General features: G+C 31.6%; 1 protein-coding gene across 2 annotated transcripts in view; it reads left to right on the forward strand.

Moving 5' to 3' along the window:
* TECRL (trans-2,3-enoyl-CoA reductase like) overlaps nucleotides 1-21,217 on the forward strand; it is a 132,530-nt gene that overhangs the window by 31,396 nt on the left and 79,917 nt on the right. For both annotated transcript variants that reach the window (XM_057302093.2, XM_003815805.6), the window contains exon 2: nucleotides 2,791-2,842. In XM_057302093.2, coding sequence (XP_057158076.1) covers nucleotides 2,791-2,842 — 52 coding nt within the window. The remainder of the gene's footprint in view (nucleotides 1-2,790; nucleotides 2,843-21,217) is intronic.

The raw sequence follows: 21,217 nt of genomic DNA on the forward strand, positions 1-21,217 counted from the left end.
AAAGTTTAGTGACAAATTTAGGTTTTTATACTACAAAAACCCCATCAAATGAATGTCAAGTGGTTGCTGTTTTTTCTTATACTTTAATTTTTATTGCTGTAATCAGGATGAGCAGTATTTTGGAGACAGCTGTTCATCTTAAGAATTTACTGTGAAAGTGGCTAAAATACGGTTTTAAAAAGAAGCAATATTACAAAAAAAGGTTTCTGTGAAAAACTGTAGTAAATGCATATTGGGCAAATTCAAACAAATTCCAGATTAAATGCTTGAACGAAAAAGCTTTTATGTTTTCATCAACTTAAATGTAGGATAAAGTAATTATAACTCAAATTTTAACTATAATCAGTTAAAATTTAGAAGTAAATTTTTGGTTTAACTAACATCATTTGCCTTGCCTACTCACTATTTTAAGATTCATTTCCTTTTAAGAGGAAGAAACATTAATGAAGGGAATATTAAGGTTTCAAATGTAGGGTTTCAGATAACTCCCATCTGTATAATTATGGAAATGAATAAATTATCACGATGATAGTTTATCCTTTTTAAGATGTTGTAAAACTGACTAAAAAGTGGAAGTTATGATAACCAAACTCCCTGATGAAGCCACTGAGACATCAATTTAGTCATCAGAAGCTCTTATATGCTCAGTTAATTATCATATTTTCCTCTCTTTGTGCTTTCAGTACAACTAAAGGACTGAAAAGAGCAGATCAAGTACAATCCTGTGGCTAATTGAATATATGTCTCAATCATTTAGTAGTTAATTTCTTTCTGATTTATTTTGTCCAAAATTACTGCAGAAAGGGCAGTTCTCAAGAATTTATTCAAAATCAGCACTTTTCTAACAAGTGAAAGTCAAATGAAAATTTTTAGAAATGTTAAGAGTGTATAATACATCCCTATTCCACGTGAAGGTTTCGTTCAGGAAAACAATGTTAGTCTTGAAAATAAGCAAATTGAAAGAAAAAAGCATATATCAAATTAGAAGTTTGTCTATTGCATTATTCTGGCGTGGAGAATGGCATACAGCTTTTGCATATCAGATTAAGAAACTTTGATCTTACTCTGGTTTTACGTGTTTGCACTCACAGCTTTATTTTTGACTTCTACAAAAGTTAATTAAATCTTATTATATGCTCTGTGGTGTACTACATGATAAAACAAAACAAAAGTAACACTAGGTCATTATCCTCAGCTCCATATAGATTAAACAACCAATGCATAATACAAGATAATGTGCCCTCATAAAGTGTGAGAGGAACACATATCAAACTCAAATTGAGGGATTATTGATTATGAAAATTATTTTTTATTTAAAATTACATGGCCCTTGATACGACTAATGGACAAATATTTGTTACTCTGGGGAATATCACGTGGCCTTTACTCCACTCTGTCAGAGAAAGCAACATATAAAGGTGCTGAATGAATAAGAAACATTGAGATAAAACAACGGACACTGTTAAAACAATATTTTAAAAATTAAATTTAAATATTAAAGGTTAATAACCAAAATTAAAATATATACACAAGTATATAAATATATATTACTCTCTATATAAACTGTTTTTAAATTTTTTTCTAACATCTTTCAGAGAAGAGCATTGCCATGAAATATTTATAATTTTATATACACAATGTTTTAGGATCATTTTGCTATTAACAGCATAACACAAATTGAAATACCTGTTACTTTTTAGGGCTTAAATCTTATAACTGTCTTATTTAGTAAATCATATACACGCAGGAAATCATAAAAAAAGTTCTGAACAGTATACTGAATGCTTAGTCACAATCCTGTTAAGTAGAAGGCGAAATATGTTAATAATAAATGTATTTGTTGTTATACTTTCAGTGTATAATAAAACATCAAATGTAATGTAACAATTCTTATGGACTATTATGCACCAACATTTTATGCATTTTTTATTTAACCCTTTCAAAACAGCTATAAGGGGATTTTAGTGTAGCATAAATAAATCATGTAGACATATGATTATAATAAATTTCACTAGTATCGTATGCTTATTCAGGGAAAGGAAATATATTTTCTTGAATTATCATAAAATGTCTTTTGAGACAAATTCAGAAAAAAAAGTATTGTGATGGCTTGAAGTATTTGCATGGAACTTTAGTCCTCAATAATTTTTAAATTTAGATGAATAAAAAATATTTTATTCATTTTTTAATTTATAGAGTTTGTTTTAGTAATTTAGTACCAAATATTTTGTCAAATTACTATGTACTTAAGGAATCCAAAAAATATATCTCACATGCATTTTAATGGACCTTTAGTACTTTTATTTGGGGATTTAAATAATGTCAGTAGGGGACTTAAGGTGACTTTTGTCTCATAAAATTCTGAGGTAAACATTTCTCTCATTTGTCCATATAAATTAACTTCACATCCTCGGGTACTATTGCTATACATTCTTTTACATTCCTGTGCATTAAGACATATTTTTAATTGATAGTTTTATGAGATGTGGAAAAATACATTGACTATTTTGGACAAAGAAAATTCAAAAATATATCTTAGGGATACAAATTGGATTGAATTAATGTAATAAAGCTATTACTGTTGTATACAAACAAACTTTTTTACAAAATTATATTGTTACTGATTGCAACATTTCAAGCTTGTCAAAATAGTAATCACTAAAAAGATAAATGAAGCAAAAATTCTTATTGTGTAAGAATTTTATGATATATTTAAACTTTTTTTCCTTAAATGGATAGAAAACAAATTAACAGTTTTTTAAAATAACTCTATTTTCTTTTCCTTTTCAGGTGACACAACCATCTACTATTCATGATGTTAAGCAAAAGTTTCACAAAGCATGTAAGTTTTATATATTATTTAGAATTTACATCATAATGTTTTATTTTCAAATAGGTTTAAATTTTTCTATAAGTGCAATATATGATAGAGTGTATGAAAACCATAGTTCTACAAGGAGCTCAGGAACAATAGTTTGCTTAATATTTCTTTGGCATAAATATTCTAGCATTTAACTCTAATTGATCCTTTAATCTCCAGCATTTCCAATTTTTCTTCACAAAGTTGTTTTTAATTTATATTTAAACTTAATTTTATTATAACAGGAAACTTTCTATATGTTATAAAGACACATGCACATGTATGTTTATTGTGGCACTATTCACAATAGCAAAGAATTTCAACCAACCCAAATGTCCAACAAAGATAGACTGGATTAAGAAAATGTGGCACATATACACCATGGAATACTATGCAGCCATAAAAAAGGATGAGTTCATGTCCTTTGTAGGGACATGGATGAAGCTGGAAACCATCATTCTCAGCAAACTATTGCAAGGACAAAAAACCAAACACCACATGTTCTTACTCATAGGTGGGAATTGAACAATGAGAACACATGGACACAGGAAGGGGAACATCACACACCGGGGCCTGTGGTGGGGTGGGGGGAGGGGGGAGGGATAGCATTAGGAGATATACCTAATTCTAAATGACGGTTTAATGGGTGCAGCACACCAACATGGCACATGTATACATATGTAACAAACCTGCACGTTGTGCACATGTACCCTAAAACTTAAAGTATAATAATAATAAAAAGAATTTCTGGAAAAAAAAAGAAAATATTAAAAAAGAATCTATGAATAAAAACCTTCCCATAAAGAAAAAAAAATATAGAAATAAATTGCAAATGGTGAATGTACCTAAAATTTATAAACATTTGAGTACAATCTATTTAAAATTTGTAATGAAATGGAAAGCCTATGCAGGAAGGAATAGAATTGCTTGAAATATGCTTACTCAGTTTAAAATTCTTGAGGAAGGTGATATTTTTTATTTTGCTATAAAGTCATATAGGAATTGGTTATGCTGAACAGTGCCAGAAAAGCACTATAATAAGGGACAAAGAACAAAACCAAAAAGATAAAAATATATATATATATATATATGTATCTACTATATAATATATACTATACTATAGTATAGTAGGTATATATATATTTACTATATACTGTATACATATAGTGTGTATGTATAGTATATATATAGTGTATATAGTATATATAAGTATTTTTGGTGTATTTCTACTTAAAATAAATTTATTTTAATAGTTATTTCTATCTTAGCATAAAACATGGATCTCATTAAGCTAGTAATTGAATTGCCACCTTTGTAATGACTTAGACCAATTCTATCTAATAAAGTGGCTCCAGAAAGTTTAGATTACAGTAGTAAGTAGGAAGATATTTGAAAATGACTTTTTAATATAAAGTAGAAAGGTGTAACAAGAAGATTGTATGTAAAACAATAATAACAAAGTCTTATTTCTATTGTTGGAAAATGAGTACATGAATCAAAGTCGAGTTTATGGGTAAAAGAATGTGCAGTCACCCTGACAAAAAAGTATTATTTTTATAATAATTTATGTCAACTAATAGACATAACAATTACTTGAAATCTTAAACTTTTAAAGGAACGCGTTTGGTATTTATGTGATTTAGAGCCTGCTTCTAATACTTAGGAAACTGAAGTTAAGCAGCTTACAAAAAATCCTAGAAATGTCCTGTTGCAAAAGTAGATAGCTGATAATTTGACAATAGTATAGTTAGTTTCAATAGTTACATCAGGGCAGAATTATTGATAGCTATTATTTTATTTTCCTTTGTAAGTACTAATCTTTAACAGCTTTACTTAAATAGTGACTTTTTTCACTTTTTCAAAATTATCTTTATTTTAATATTATTTCAATCATCTAAAATATAAAAATAATATTTCAGCATTTTCCCATATATCATAGTGTATTTCAAAATTTTATTGATCTTTAGGTTTTACAAATTGAAGACACACAAAACACATTTTGCTGCATTACATTATATAAAGTATTTAAAAGAATGTATTCGCCAATTTTTGAAAAACATTGAAAATCATTGCTAATCCTGAAAAATCTGTAAACATATGGACATTAGTAAAAAGAAATTCTCTCTTAATGGCCTTAGGATCTTATTTTTTTAGCATATTTTAAAACTAGATAACATTGGATACTTATTAAAGTACATAAATATACACCAAAGAGATTAATCATATACCTACAAAGCCACATTTGTCAGGTTTTAAAAATCTTTACTTTTTGACACCAAATTAATTTTTATGACATTTCTGACATTGTTTGTTTTCAGGCCCTGGAGTGGGAATTTAATCTTGGGAAGAAAAAAAATATCTTATCAGAAGACATTATTTCCTGAAGGCAGAATTCTTGTTATATGTCTTTTATCTCTATCTTTTGTTCTCTTTTTGATTAATCCTGATATTTTGTCTTCCTATGTTTTCTCAGACTTATCAGCTTTACATTTTTCTTTGTTTTATTTTAGAACTTTTTTTTACTGTAATATGTCTTTTCTATGCAATGACAATCTTAATGTTCTTCCAAGGTTTGTAATTTTTAAGTTCTGCTTTGTTGTAAGAATAATCTCTTAGGTTACCCTAGTAATGCCACAGTAATCAGACTGGTGAAGAAATAGAAAGAGAGAAAACCACTCTTCATGGGTTAGCTGCTAAGGCAAGTAGAGAGAAATGTTTTTCGTGAAAACAGAAGCATATAAAACTACAAATTAGATCTATGCATACACATACAAACAAATAATTTCACCCATTTCTTATGCTTTTCTCATTTAATGCAGCTAAAATGCATGAAATGTCCCCAGCTGCAAATCCTCAGTTGGTCTTTCTTTATCTTGATCTATTTGTTTCTTAACACTTGTAATTATTGTTCTTGTTTGCATCTTCAAGTCTCTTCTAGAGAGCTTAAGAAATTTTCACGCTAATGTCCCTTTATATCATGCTCTATTCATGTTCATCTGCTCACAAGTATTCCATAGAGGAATTGTACATTATTTTAAAAACCTAGCTGAAAAATAAAGAATTATTAGTCCCAGTGACACTCTGACCAAAACTGTGTAAATATTTTTTAACATTTTAAAGAGATTTTTAAAACTACTGTGTGTCTCTATTATTTATTCTGGCAGAGTAATACCACTCTATTTCTATTGTTACCCAATTCAACAAGTAACCCACTTTTCTCTTGGGATAAAATATGACTTTATTAGAACATGTTTAAAAACAAAATCATAGCAAATTACACTCAAGGACATAATTGGTGGTTATTAGCTACTCATAAATTGGGCAGTATCTTATCTAGATAAGATGTAAGTAGAAACGAACTTCAATAAGCGTGACGGGACAGAACAGTTGATTTTATAAAGTGGCTAGCTGGAGCAGGAATGAGAAAAATGTTTCTGCCTGCAAAGAAAAGTGAAAAATTCCTATAGTCTAGGTTTCCACAGAAAATCAGATGAATGTGATATTTTGCATTAATAAAATAAAATATATATTTATGTAAATACTTTGAAAAATTGATAAAGCGAAGGTCTGCTTAATATGTGCTATAGGAGCTGCAGCACGAATTATTGTAAGCCAGGAAATCTCTAACAGAGATTCGGAAATACCATTGTATGAACATGTGTAAAGGTAGCATTTTGTATAAAAACAGTTTGTAAAATTATTTCTAATTATTTATTATTTAATTGTTTATTATCATAATTATTTGGTTTTGATTAAATGTAATTAATTATAATTGTGATTGTTTTACAATTTAGTTTTAATTATAATTTAATTAATTATAATAAGGTAATTGTATTTTATTATTGAATTGAATTTATAATTTACAATGTAAATTACAATATAATTAATGTAAAAGTAATTATGTATTATTATTACTGGGCTTGTAGTTAAAAGTGCTTTGTTTTCACAAGATAAGATGCCCTAAATGGCACTCCAAATAGCATATACAGTTTCTACAGCCATCCATCAGTTATAATGGATGACCACTTCTGTGATTATTCAATGTGGGTAAACACCACAATTACAATTAAAATCACAGGTTTGAAGTTGGGTGAAAAAAATAGTGTGTGAAAATATTGAATGAGGTTCAATTTTCATGCAGTAGCAAGTCATGCCCTTTATTAAATATTTTCAAAATTATATCAAAACATATTTTCAAAGCTTACGTCAAAGCTCATACAAAATGTACATACAGTATGAACTATGTGATATTTTAGTTTAGCATATTACTAAGCACATGATTAATAGTTTTCTTTCTGGATAATTCATCATAAATATCATGGATCCTTACTTGAGATAAAAGTTTTATTACATGTTTTGGCAATTTTTAAGTAGTAAATACTTTTTAGGGTTTCTAGATCACATTTCTTTCTATAGTATCAAAATTGTTTAGGATAACTAAAGATTAAATAGAGGGAACCATCAGAAATAACACCCTTATGAAATTAGGATGATATTACATGGAATTTTTCTACTCACTGATTTTGTGTGGACTAGTAACATATTAGTCAAATTGATAAAAATTATTTGCATTTAAGATAACTGGAGAAAATAATGAAAAGGTAAAGATATGAAAAAAACTTTCTGCTTGTGAAATTTATTTTGTTATTGCTCTTCTTTCTTTTCTCAAATCTAAATGTCTCTGAGAAATTATTAGCCTCCTGTGCTTATCAAATATTATCCCTCAGAAACAACTCTCTTAGCTTTCACTGGCATTCTTCGCCTGGTGAAATCTATTTTTTTTTGGAGAATCTATTTCTAAAACCTACAAAGTTTATCTCCAAAAAACTGTCTCCTCATACTTAACATCCATATTTCCTCTTCAAATGAATTTCTGTTTGTTAAATTTCTTATTTTCTACCAATGTTATAGCAATGGTATTTCTTGGTTTCTTGACCATTTGAACTACCTTTAAAACATTTTTCTTTAAGTTTAAATTGTCTCTTATGCAAAGTATTCCTATACCTTTCTCCATGTTTGTTCACATCTTTTTTTATACCAGTAAGAATCATCTTTCTCTGTTTAAAACCCTCCACTTAATTATCAAGATATATATGCCTTTGTGCTAAGAAAATTTTCCTCACTCCTTCAATCTGTACTCTCATTTTTTCTATATAATTTAAATATTATGGTTAATCACAATGTGTAGCACTTGTTGTCAAATACAATGTCTTATAACATCACTACATGTCCTACTCTACTTTGCATTAACATTTATAATACTACTAATAAAAACAATTAACTTTTTTCAAAATTTATTATGTGCCACAGACCTAAAACATTTCTATTGTAGCATAGTTTTAAAATAATTGTGACAATACTATGATCATTTAGGTACAATTATAATTTTTATCTTTCAGATAAAAATCTTTAAAGAAATATTATATAACTTGCCCCAAGTCACACAGCTAATAAGTGACAAAGATGGAATTTAATCTCAGGCAGCATGACTCTGTACCCAGTACTATGACCACTAACCTCCATTCCCTCTATTTTCCTGAAAAAATCTCATTAATTTCTTCAGACAGAAGTCCCAGTAGTACCCAGTTATTTTACTTGAGAAAAGTTATTTATTAATCCTTATTTTCAAATAGAAAACTACAAAGTTCGTTTTAGAAATTGTGTAATGAATAATAACACAGTAAATCTGAACATAGTTCACAATTGGTTACAATAACTGAAATCCCTGTCTAAGGTCATATGGCAGTGTAAAAAAACTACTAAATTATTAATAAAAACAACAGCTAATATGAATATAGAAGAAGAGTGAAAATATGGCTTAAAATTGCTAAGGAAATATTCTCCTTTGAGATTGTTCTAAAAATAGTAATATATAAATTGAAAGACTCAATGAATGATTAACAGCTGAAGTATAATTTGTGCACTGACTCTGTGTCATAAAAATTTCTGAACAAAAAAAGCACAATAATTTTGCCCATTACTTTCGTGTTATCTATTAGTTGAAAACACCATACAAAGTTTTAGTGATGTTTATTATCTATCAGACTACTTGTCTAAGCAGGTCCCAGAAAGAACCATGGGGAACAAAGCAAAGTAAGAAACAATGAAATTAGCAGGACAATTGTAGTTTCAGCCACAAGAAAGGGTATATAATTTATTGTGACAGTTGGAATGCGTATAAATCTTTGCCAAAATGCTGGGGGATACAAATAATGCTAAACTTTGAAAGGTTCAAGGATAGTAACTCAGGACAAAGATAGCAGAGCAGGAGGATTTATCACATATAGTAGAAAATAATGAGTATTCTCTGAGCAATTTGGAAGCAGTCCCCTGGACAAGGCTGTGGAATTCCCTGAACTCTTAACAAAAAAAGCCAGAAAAATGATAAATGCAACCAATGAAAAAAGTGGCAGAATGCTTCAAAAAAATAAAATTTCCTCTACTGCTACCTCGAAAAGTACCTAAGATTCTCCCTCTAGTTTGTTGGGTTAAAAAACAATTATGAGGGCTGGGCACAGTGGCTCACGCCTGTAATCCCAGCACTTTCGGAGGCCAAGGTGGGCGGATCATGAGGTCAGGAGTTCGAGACCAGCCTGGTCAACAGGGCGAAACCCCGTCTCTACTAAAAATACAAAAATTAGCTGGGTGTGGTGGCGTGCGCCTGTAATCCCAGCTACTCAGGAGGCTGAGGCAGGAGAATCGCTTGAATCTGGTAGGCAGAGGTTGCAGTGAGCCAAGATCGTGCCATTGCACTCCAGCCTGGGCGACAACAGCAAGACTCTGTCTCAAACAAACAAACAAACAAAGAAAACAAACAAACAGTTATGGGCCTTGTCAACATTTTAGATGGAGAAATAGGGTAATTTGTGAAATTATTCATGAATTCATTTTTTGGTAACATGGTAACATTTTTTGGTAACAGACATGGTTACATTTTATGAAAGCTATATACACAAGTGGTCATTCTAAGAACCTTCTAGGAACTTTAGTCAGGAAGGTCCAATAAGCCCTTTTATTATTGGGCAGCAATATCACCAGCTTTTTCATAGTATATGTGGCTTTCAAGATTGAGATTAACACTACCAGGTTAATAAAACCTGGTAGTGTTGATGCCCTGGTTATGGAGGAAATCCTAATAAATGTGCCCACTGGAGACAAAGAAACTAAATTATGAACTCCCTTCCCACAGTTGAGCATAACAAAAGAGATACATCAGCATCTTCCATGGAATTGAAATAAATATTTCAGCAAAAGTGAAAGCATTTTTGTGAATCATATTTTACCAATTTACAACTGAAAAAATTTTAAAAATTTCTACTCTTTATTTAGCATACTACATACATTCTTTAACAATTTTATACCATATACTGTTATTATTCTTCAATTTTAGACAAAAGATCATTATGATTTTAAAGGTCATTATTATTTGGTAACAAAAATTTCTTATTCGGCATTAAAAATTGACTACTCAGTGTGATTGCAATAAAATGCTGGTCGAATTTATTTCGCTGTATATTTAATGTCATTAGATATTCATATAAGTGATGAGAATTTTATGTGATATATGACACTTTTTGTATTTGTATTTTGTGTTGGTTTTTTGCCCACATACATGCACAAATTGAAAGACATTCTGGAATGTATTAATGATTGCATTAGTTTTAAAATTATAAGAATTTTATTTTATTATTTTATTCAACTTTTAGGTTCAGGGAGTGCATGTGCAGGTTTGTTAAATGAGTAAATTGCCTGTTGTTGTGGTTGGTGTACAAATGATTTTATTACCTATATTGTGAACATAGTAATGAATAGGTAGTTTTTTGACCCTCACCGTCCTCCAAACCTCCAACCTCAAGCAGGCTCCAGTGTCTATTTTTCCTCTCTTAGTATCCACGTGTACTTAGTACTTTGCTCCCACTTATAAGTGAGAACATGCAGTATTTGGTTTTCTGTTCCTATGTTAATTTACACATGATAATGGCCTCCAGCTCCATCCATGTTGATGCAAAGGACATAATTTTATTCTTTTTTATGGCTGCATAGTACTCCATAGCATTATATGTACCATATTTTCCTTAACCAGTCCACTGTTGATGAGCTTCTAGGTTGATTTCATGACTTTGCTATTGTGAATAGTGCTGCAGTGAACATGAGTACATGTGTCTCTTTGGTAGAATGACTTATATTCCTTCAGGCATATATACAGTAACAGTATTGCTGGGCCAAACAATAGTTCTGTTTTAAATTCATTGGGAAATCTCCAACTGTGACTGAACTAATTTACACCACCACCAATCGTGTATAAGTGTCCCCTTTTCTCTACAACTTGCCAACATCTGTTATATGGTGACTTTTTAACAATAGCCATTTTGACTGGTGTGAGATTGTAATTCATTGTGGTTTTGATTTGCATTTCTCTAATGATTAGTGACACTGAGCTTTTTTTCATATGCATGTATATCATCTTTTACATGTCTATTAACATTATTTTCCCATTTTTAATGGAGTCGTTTGTTATATGCTTATTCAATTGTTTAAGTTCCTGCTAGGAGCTGGATACTAGACCTTTGTCAGATGCATAGTTTGCAAATATTTTCTCCCATTCTGTATGTTGTTCATTCACTTCGTTGATAGTTTCTTTTGCTTTGCAGAAGCTCTTTAGTTTAATTAGATCAGATTTGTTAATCACTGCTTTTGTTGCAATTGCTTTTGGCATCTTTGTCATGAAATCTTTCCCAGTTCCTGTGTCTGGAATGGTATTACCCTATCTTGTCTTCCAGGGTTTTCACAGTCTGGGTTTTACATTTCAGTCTTTAATCCATCTTTACATTTAAGTATATAATTCACCAAATCAAGTTGAATTTTGTGTATAGTGCAAGAAGGATGCCCAGTTTCAATCTTCTGCATGTAGCTAGCCAGTTATCCATGTGCCGTTTATTGAATGGGGAGTCCTTTTCTTCATTCCTTGTTATTGACCACTTTGCCAAAGATCAGAGTATTGTATTTGTGTGGCTTTTTTTCTGGGCTTCCTATTCTGTTCCATTGATCTATGTGTCTGTTTTTGTACTAGTACCATACTGTTTTGATTACTATTGCCTTGTAGTAGAGTTTAAAGTTAGGTAATGTGATGCTTCCAGCTTTATTTGTTTGCTTAGGATTCCTTTGGCTGTTTGGGATCTTTATTGGTTTTACGTAAATTTTAGAATAGTTTTATTATTCTAATTCTGTGAAAACATGTCATTGGTAGTTTGACATGAATAACATTGAGTCTGTACATTGCTTTGGTCTGTATGGCCATTTTAACAATATTGATTCTTTTTATACATTAGCATGTAATTTTTTTTTGTTTCTTGGTGTCATCTCTAATTGCCTTCAGCAGTGTTTTGTAATTCTTATTGTAGACATCATCTACCTCTCTGATTAGCTATAGTCCTAGGTATTTATATTTTTGTTGCTATTGTGAATGAGATTGTATTTTTCTTTTGGCTCTCAGCTTTAGTACTATTGGTGTGTAGAAATGTTACTGATTATTGTACATTGGTTTTGTATTGTAAAATTTGCTGAGGTGGTTTATTAATGCTAGGAGCCTTTGATCCCAGAATATGGAGTTTTCTAGATACAGAATCATATCCTCTATGAAGACAGATAGTTTGACTTCCTCTCTTCCTATTTAGATGCCTTTTTTCCTTTATTTTGCCTAATTGCTCTGGCTAGGACTTCCAGTACTGTGTTGAATAGGAATGGTAAGAGTCGGACTCTTTGTCTTGTTTACGGTATCAGGTGGAATGCTTCCAGGTTTCACCTGTTTAGTACGATGTTGGCAAACATGGCTTTCATTATTTTGAGGTATGTTCCTTTTATGTATAGTTTTTTTTTAACATGAAGCAATACTGAATTTAATGAAAAGCCTTTTTGCATCTATTGAGATGATTATGTGAGTTTTGGTTTTAGTTCTGTTTATATGATAAATTGCATTTATTGACTTGTGTACCTTGAACCACCTATTATCCTGTGAAGCTTATTTTATTATGGCCAATTTTGATGTGCTGCTGAATTCAGTTTGTTACTGTTTTGTTGACAATTTTGAACATATCTTCATCGGGGTTATTGTCCTCAGGTTTTCTTATTTTGTTATGTCTCTGCCAGATTTTGGTATCAGAATAATGCTGGCCTCATAGAATGAGTTAGGGAGGAGTCCTTATTCCTCAATGAAAAAAAAAAATAGTTTTAGTAGCACTGGTGCCAGTTCGTTTTGAAAGTCTGGTAAAGTTTGGCTGCGATTCTGTCTGGCTAGGGCTTTTTCTGGTTGGTAGGTTTTGTATTCCTGATTCAATTTTGGATTTTATTATTGGTCTGTACAGGATTTCAATTTCTTTTTTTCAATTTTAATCTGGGGAGGCTGTATGTTTCCAGGAATTTATCGATTTCTTCTAGGTGTTGTAGTTTCTGTGCACACAGGTGTTTGTAATAGTCTCTGAGTTTCTTTTTGTATTTCTTTGGGGTAATGTTATCTATATCATTTCTGCTCATGTTTGTTTGGAACTTCTCTCTTTTGTTCTTCATTATCTAGCTAGCCATCTATCAATCTTATTTATTATTTTAAAAAATAAACTTTTGGTTTCATTGTTCTTTTATGTGGTTTTTAACATATCAATTTCATTCGGTTCAGCTGTGACTTTTGATATTTCTTTCCGCCTACTAGCTTTGGATGGTTTGCTACTACTTTTCTCTAGATGTTCCTCTAGATGTGACATTGTTAATATGAGAGCTTACCAACTTCTTGATATAGATGTTTTGCTATAAACTTTCCTGTTAACACTGCTTTAGTTGTGGCCTAGAGTTTCTGGTATGCTGTATCTTTGTTTTCATTAGTTTCGAAGATTTTTTTTTAAATTTCTGCCCTAATTTTATTATTTACCCAAAAGTTATTCAGGAGCAGATTGTTTAATTTCTACCTAGATATATGGCTCTGAGAGATCTTCTTAGTGTTGATTTCTATTTTTATTTTGCTGTGCTCTGAGTGTAACTGGAATAATTTCAGTTTTTCATAATTTGTTGAGAATTGCTTCATGGCCAAGCACGTGGTTGATCTTAGATTACGTGTGGTGTGCAAATAATAATGTATATTTTTAGGGGTGCAGTATTATGTAGATATCTGTTAGGTTCATTTTGTAAAAAGTAAAGTAGAGGTTCCTCTTCAAAGACTTTCCTCCCCGTCTAATTAGGAATAAACAGTAACTTCTCTTAGAAGCAAAATTTATTCAAATACCTGTGCTAACATTCTTAAATATCTGCTAGCCATAATAAAGAAATCAATGTACGTTATGTTCTTAACTCCCACAATTTAGCCTAAATATTTGCCCTGACATGCTTATACTGGTCCAAGCAAGCATTAGGTCATAGCCTGTTCCTCTTCCTTATTTAAAAATGTTTTTACCTTTCTCAGCATTCCACAAGTTACTTCCTACTTCCTTTGTTCTCCTCTTTTAAAACGTTCTAAGTTGCTAGCCAATCGGGACAAATACAGAATGTGAGTTCCTGTTCCAGCCAATGGAAACCAGACACAGCAGTAGGGTGGACGCGTCAGGTTATAAATGACCCTGTCTCCTTTGTTGGGTGTACTCTCATGGCAAAACTAGTGGGTAGTGTACCCTTTCTGCAGGAAGTAAATTAAATTTATGCTAAGTAAATTAAATTTATGTTGAAGTGCCATTTCTTTAGGGCACCGGGGAACGAGCACTTCAAACAATTTCGTAAAGTGTCGAGTTTAGGTCATGAATATCTTTGTTAGTTTTCTCCCTTGATGATCTGCCTAACCCTCTTAGTTGGGTGTTGAAGTTTCCCACTATTATTTTGTGGTTATCTAAGTCTCTTCATAAACCTCTAAGAACTTGTTTTATTAATCTGGTATTTACAGTGTTGGGTGAATATATATTTAGGATAGTTAAGTCTTTTTGAATTGAATGCTTTATCATTAAGTAATGTCCTCCTTTGTACTTTTTGATAGTCGTTGTTTTAACGTTTATTTTGCCTAAAATTAGACTAGCAACCACTTCTTTTTTTTTTTTTTTTTTTCGTTTGCCTGATATATCTGTCTCCATTCATTTATTTTAATCCTATGAGTGTCTTTTTATATGAGATGGGTCTCTTGAACATAGCCTACGGTTTGGTCTTGCTTCTTTACCCAACTTGCCACTGTGATTTTTAATGGGTATTTAGACCATTTACATTGAGGTTAATATCGATATTTAAGGATATAGTCCTGTCTTCATGTTGTTAACTAGTTGTTATGTACACTTGATTGTACACTTGTTTTTAGAGTCAATGTACTATGTACTTCAGTGTATTTTTTGTAGTGGCAGGTTATGGTCTTTCATTTCCATGTTTAGCACTCCCTTAAGAACTTTTTGTAAGGCAGTCTGGTGGTAAGAAATTCTCATAGCATTTACTTCTCTGAAAAAAGTTTTATTTTTTGTTTGCTTATGAAGTTCAATTGACTGGATATTAAATTCTTGGTTGGAATTTCTTTTTTTAATGGTGCTGAATATGGGCCCCAATCCCTCCTGGTTTGTATAATCTGTGCTGAAAGGTCTGGTGTTAGCCTGATGGGGTTATCTTTCAATGTGACCTGCCTCTTTCCTGTAGCTGCCTTTATTTATTTATTTTTTTCTTTTGCTTGACTTTGAAGAATCTGATGACTGTAAGTCTTGGAGATGGTTGTTTTTCATAGCATCCCTCAGTGGTTCTCTGAGTTTCCTGAAATTGCATGTCGACCTTTCTAGAAAGGTTGGGGAAATTTTTGTGGACAGAATCCTCAAATATGTTTTTCAAGTTGCTCCATCACTTCATCTCTTTCAGGGATTCCAATAAGTTGTAGGTTTGGTCTCTTTACATATTCTCACATTTCTGAGGTTTTGCTCATATTTAAAAATTCTTTTTCTTTATTTTTGTCTGCCTGTGTTGATTTAAATGAGCAGTCTTCAAGCTCTGAGATTCTTTTCTCAGCTTGGTCAATTATATTATGAATGCTTTCTATTGCATTTTGAAATTCCTGTAGTGAATTTTTTATTACTAGAAGCTCAGTCTGTTATTTTCTTAAAATGATTATGTCATCTTTTAATACATGCACCATTTTAGTTTTTCTTGGATTGGATTTTAACCTTCTGCTGTATCTTGATGAGCCTCCTTTCTATCCAGATTCTGAATTCTATGTCTGTGATTTCAGCCATTTAAGCTTGGTTAAGAACTATTGCTGGGGAGTTAGTGCAGGTTTTTGGAGGTATGAAGTTACTCTGGCTTTTAAAGTTGTCAGAGTTCTTGCACTGGTTCTTTCTCATCTGTGTGGGCTGATATTTCCTTAATTTTTGAAGTTGTCTCTCAGATAGGGAATTTTGCTTTTGTGTTCTTTGGTGACCTTGAGGGTTTGGCTATGGAATAAGTTGGGTTTAGTCTATTGGTTTTCTTTCTGGTTGCTTTCAGGCAATGTAGGTTTAGCTCAGCACTCCTGGGCTGCATGTTTTAACACTGGAGGGCTGGGCCCAGGCCTGCAGCTTTGCTCTTTGACCTCTCAAGGTTAAGTGTGTACTGTGCTGGAGGGTCCAAGATGTTCCCAATCTTCTGGCAACCACACTCCAATGGAGGCTGCATGAAAAATTTTTCAATAGGGTAGAAGTGGGCCCTTGCACATTTGGGTAGGCGACGGCAGATGGTCCATGCATATGGGCACACCTGTAGATATACACACATTGGTGGGATGATGACAGGTTCATCAGGTAGGTGTTCTGTGTATGCGTATAAGTCACTAAAGTGGCAGGTGGAAGGCTGCAGGCAAGTGTGCACTGGTGGAAGACTGCCGTGTGTGGGTGTATGCTGGCAGAGGTCTGTCTGCAAAAGCGCTCTGGTGGATAGTCAGGGTCGACTGGTGAAAGCTATGGCAGTGACCACTGACAAGCTGAGGCTGTGCTGCAAATGGGTGCAGTCATGCTGAGACCCTGGGAGAGGCTGACAGACAAAGGGCTGCTTAGATCAGACTGGCCCTGTCACATGGGGAAGGCCACCCTGCTCTGTCTAGTCCAGCAGATAACAAAGGCTAAAGCCACCTAGTGGAGTATGTTGAGCCTTGTGGGATGGGTGACCATGGCTGTGCTCCACTGTGCCTGTTCCTGCACCAAACCTTCTGCGCCCTATGCAGGCTGGAGTTCTGTCTCTGCCAATTCCCCAGGCAGTTCTATCTGCCAGCTCAGATGTCCATGGACAGAATACAGTCTCTCACCACTGGGATTCCAGAACACCATGGTGAGAGTGGGCCATTCCACACCTATTGCACTCACCCTTTCCCCAGGAGCCATTCAGGGCTAGGAATGAGTCCCAATGCTTGGCAGCCCCATGAAGAGTTCTCAGTTCCCTCCCCTTTTATTTAACCCAGGATCTGTGTCCTCCCTCTGTCCATACTCAATGACTTCCTTCTTTCTGAAGATCTGTTTATAGTGTGCTAATCTACTTGATGGTCTGGTCTGTTTTGGTGAGAGAAGTTCTTCCTGACTCCGTCTAGTCAGCCATCTTGGCTGTTCCCCACAATTTTATTTTAAATTAATGTTATCTAATCTTACTCTTTATGCTAACAGGTGTTCTCTTGATTTTAAAGTTTGTCTGTATATTTTCATTTTACCTTTGCTGAAACATACTTCAAAATAGTTCAACAACTTGAATATATTAATGAAAAGAATTGTCAAATCTTAGAAAAAGTAATTCTGAAGAAATTATTACTCAACTTTAAAATTGCAGATAAATTAATGATTCATTTGCCTCAAGTGACTATCTGACATTTAAAAAAAATTAAGTGGGTATCTCCCACTGAATTTATCTCCCATTATCCCATTAGATTATCAAGAGCTGCAAACATACTGAGATAATACTATTTTGGGAGGAATCTACATTTCAAATATATCTGATGTAAAACATATTATCAATCAAAAACTGTACGAATAAATTATACTTTGAACATATGGTTACTTACGATTTCTCGTTTTCTGTTTTGAAGTTCAGCTAATGATATATAGAAGAATACAATTTTCTTGTCTCTATGATTCTTGACAGTTTCACTAAAAGGTCTTTTAAGTACATCACTTAAATTTCTTACTTAAGCCTGTATTTTCTTTGTGCTTCAATAAAAAGTAACACATATACTATTCAGGCTGTATTTGGCATTGCAAATGAACCTGTTTTCACTGTTACTACTTTAAAATACTAGTCAAATTTATATTGCTATATATTAATGTCATTGGATACTCATATAAATGGTGAGATTCTATTTACCTATGTGATATATGATTGTAAAATTGCAGGAGATCAAACTCTTATTAAGGGAGAGCCATTTTGCCAGTCAAGGTTCATGTAATAAAACTGTCATAGCTAATCATTCTTGAAGTGCATGAAATGTGATTCTATGAATGGTTTTGTTTCTCATTATGGCACAGCATTAAAACTATGTACTGCTGTGCAATGTCAATGTTATTTTGATTCATCTTTCATGACATGGTGATGTTTTCCAAGCCTGATATTATGGACTTTTTTTTTTTTAATAATCATCAAGCATCTAGACGGTTGGGTTAGCAATATTTGAATGTGAGCAACACATTACAAATGCAATAACTATTTGAAAATATAGTCTATTTATAGCAGAATCATTTATTCTATTTGAATATGCCACAGTATAATGGCATTTACAATTCAACGGGAGATAGATATCTGGATGGTGAGAAAAAGTAGTCATCATATTCTAAAGAATGCTCTCAATAATAAGAATTTTAAAAAATATACCCGCAAACACACACAGGTAATAAAAATATTGTTACTATAATCAAAGAAAGACTCTCAAACTTTAATAAGCGTGCATACTTTTTCTTTCAACAGCTGGTGTTTCTGATTTAATTGCATGCGTTAACAGGATTAGTGTATGAGGAGTAATATAAAAATGCTAGAGAATATTTTTTCTCTTTAAAAAAAATTTCAGAAAACCATAAAAAGCATCACAATGGAATTCCATATAAACAATCTAAAAATAAATACATGAGCTTTTAAAATGCTTTATTAATAATACTTCATTATTGCAAGAAAATATCATAAATTATTGGTCCTTATGGATATTCTCATCAATATAGTTGATTTAAAATATCATTTATTTTTCACGTTTCCTAAAACAGGACATATTCAAAGTTACTTAGATTCCTCCTGTGATAAATCTTTTGAAAATATACTGAATCTTATTGCTAATTTCAGACGCGCTATATTGTATCTCAATAATTTCTGTTATTCCAAAAATAATATTGCGTCAATGCCTCATTTATAAAAACAATTTTTAAAATTCAATTTGTATATATTATGTTAGGAAGGCATCAGATTCAATACAATGAGTTTATTTTTGAAAGATAATAATAGCTTCAGTTTTCAATATAATAAGATATATATACCAAATACATTTCCCAAAATACAAAAAATTACAAAGAATAAAGTATTATACACTTACTGCTAGCATTTTCATTAATATGATGACCCCTCTCTTCTGATAGACACAAATTTTACCTACTGTTCTCCAATACCTTTTCCTATCAAAATATTTCTATATGTATTTCCACATAAATATATATTGATCCAAATAATATTACTGGAAATATACTTTTGCTTGATGTGCAATATACATCCTGTAGATATAAATTCTAACTGCCTCCATAACAAGGCAATACGATGATTATTTATTTATTTAACAATATTTTTTAGATGTTGAAAAATATTTCCTAAACATTTATGACATATCATACATTAAAATATTCGCTATGCTCATTTATCCTTGTGAACTTCTTCGGTCATATTTGTAAGAATGATGCAAAATAAATGCTGTCATAAATAAGCTCATTTTAATGTTTAGCATACATTGCTGAATTTTATCTCCTAATTTACAGACCGAAAATGATAATTCAGAATGTCTTTTTTTTTCGTTTTTTCAATAATACTGGATATTCACAGACCTAGTAATTTTTAATAATTGGTGAGCAGAAAAGAGACTTCATTTAGTATTAGATTCTATTTTGGATTACTAGTGAATACATTTTTTCACACTTATTATTTATATTTAGTTTTTGTAGAAATCACATGTTCATGGTCTTTACCCACATTCTTCTTCATTTGGATGCTTTCATTTTTCTTCCTAAAATATAATGTCTTTATGAATTAATATACATGTCACAGATACTTTCCTCCTCTATTTCTTCTGAAAAAAATGAATTTCAAACATCGAAATTTATCTATTACATATTTTATATTTTGGGTTTTGTATGGCTTATTTAGAAATAATTATTTTTCATCTAATTTTTAAAATAGAATTTGTGCTTGTAATTTCTAGTTTTATTTTCTACATAAAATATCTGAGTATCTATAATTTATTTTGGCATAAGGAATGAATAAAATTCTCATAATTTTTATTTTAACTTTTCTTTTTATAGTTTTAAATTTTATTATAATTGTTAATGAATTTGTGTGACAGCTTTCAGATAAACATGCTAATTTCTTTGTTTTCAAAATAATATCTGAATATCAGAGAATTAATTCTACTTTAAAAATTGTTTCCACGATCATTTATTTTGTAACATGATTTGTCCATTTTTTTACCTGATAATTAAATTGTGATCAGATAACTTCTTGACATCTCTTATTTATTTTTCAGGGTAAACTTGAATACCAAACATTCTCAGGACTGTATTATTTTGTCAATATTATAGTCCAAATATTTATATAATACAGTTATATTTCATTTTTAATAGTTATCCAATATGATGCTGTATACAATTCTTATCTTTCCATGACTTATTTTAATGAGTACTATTTTTTACATCTTGAAATGTGGTAATTTATTCTTATAATACATTTACATTGACAGAGCTTTTAGTCATAGTATCATTTAACTCATAGGACGGTGATATTATATGGCATTATATAAGAACTATCTGCATTTTAATATATAGGTCTCAGTTATGGGTGCTAGTTTATATGTATTTGTGTGTGTAATTACATGGTAGAATATTGTCATAAAATAAACATATAATTAAAATATTTACCTTTTCTACTATAGAGTTGAGAAAGTATAGAGATAATCTGGTTTTAGAAAATTATCAAATGCATCTGTAAATTAATCTCCTCCATCCAACTTTCTTTAATGTACACTCATTGTTGAAGGAGGCCAGCCCCTCCACACCTGTGGGTAATTCTCATCAGGTGGGACGAGAGACTGAGAAAAGAAATAAGACACAGGGACAAAGTATGGAGAAAGAAAAATGGGCCCAGAGGACCGCCACCTAGCATATG

This window comes from Pan paniscus, chromosome 3 (genome assembly GCF_029289425.2).
Source record: "Pan paniscus chromosome 3, NHGRI_mPanPan1-v2.0_pri, whole genome shotgun sequence".
Lineage (NCBI taxonomy): Eukaryota > Metazoa > Chordata > Mammalia > Primates > Hominidae > Pan > Pan paniscus.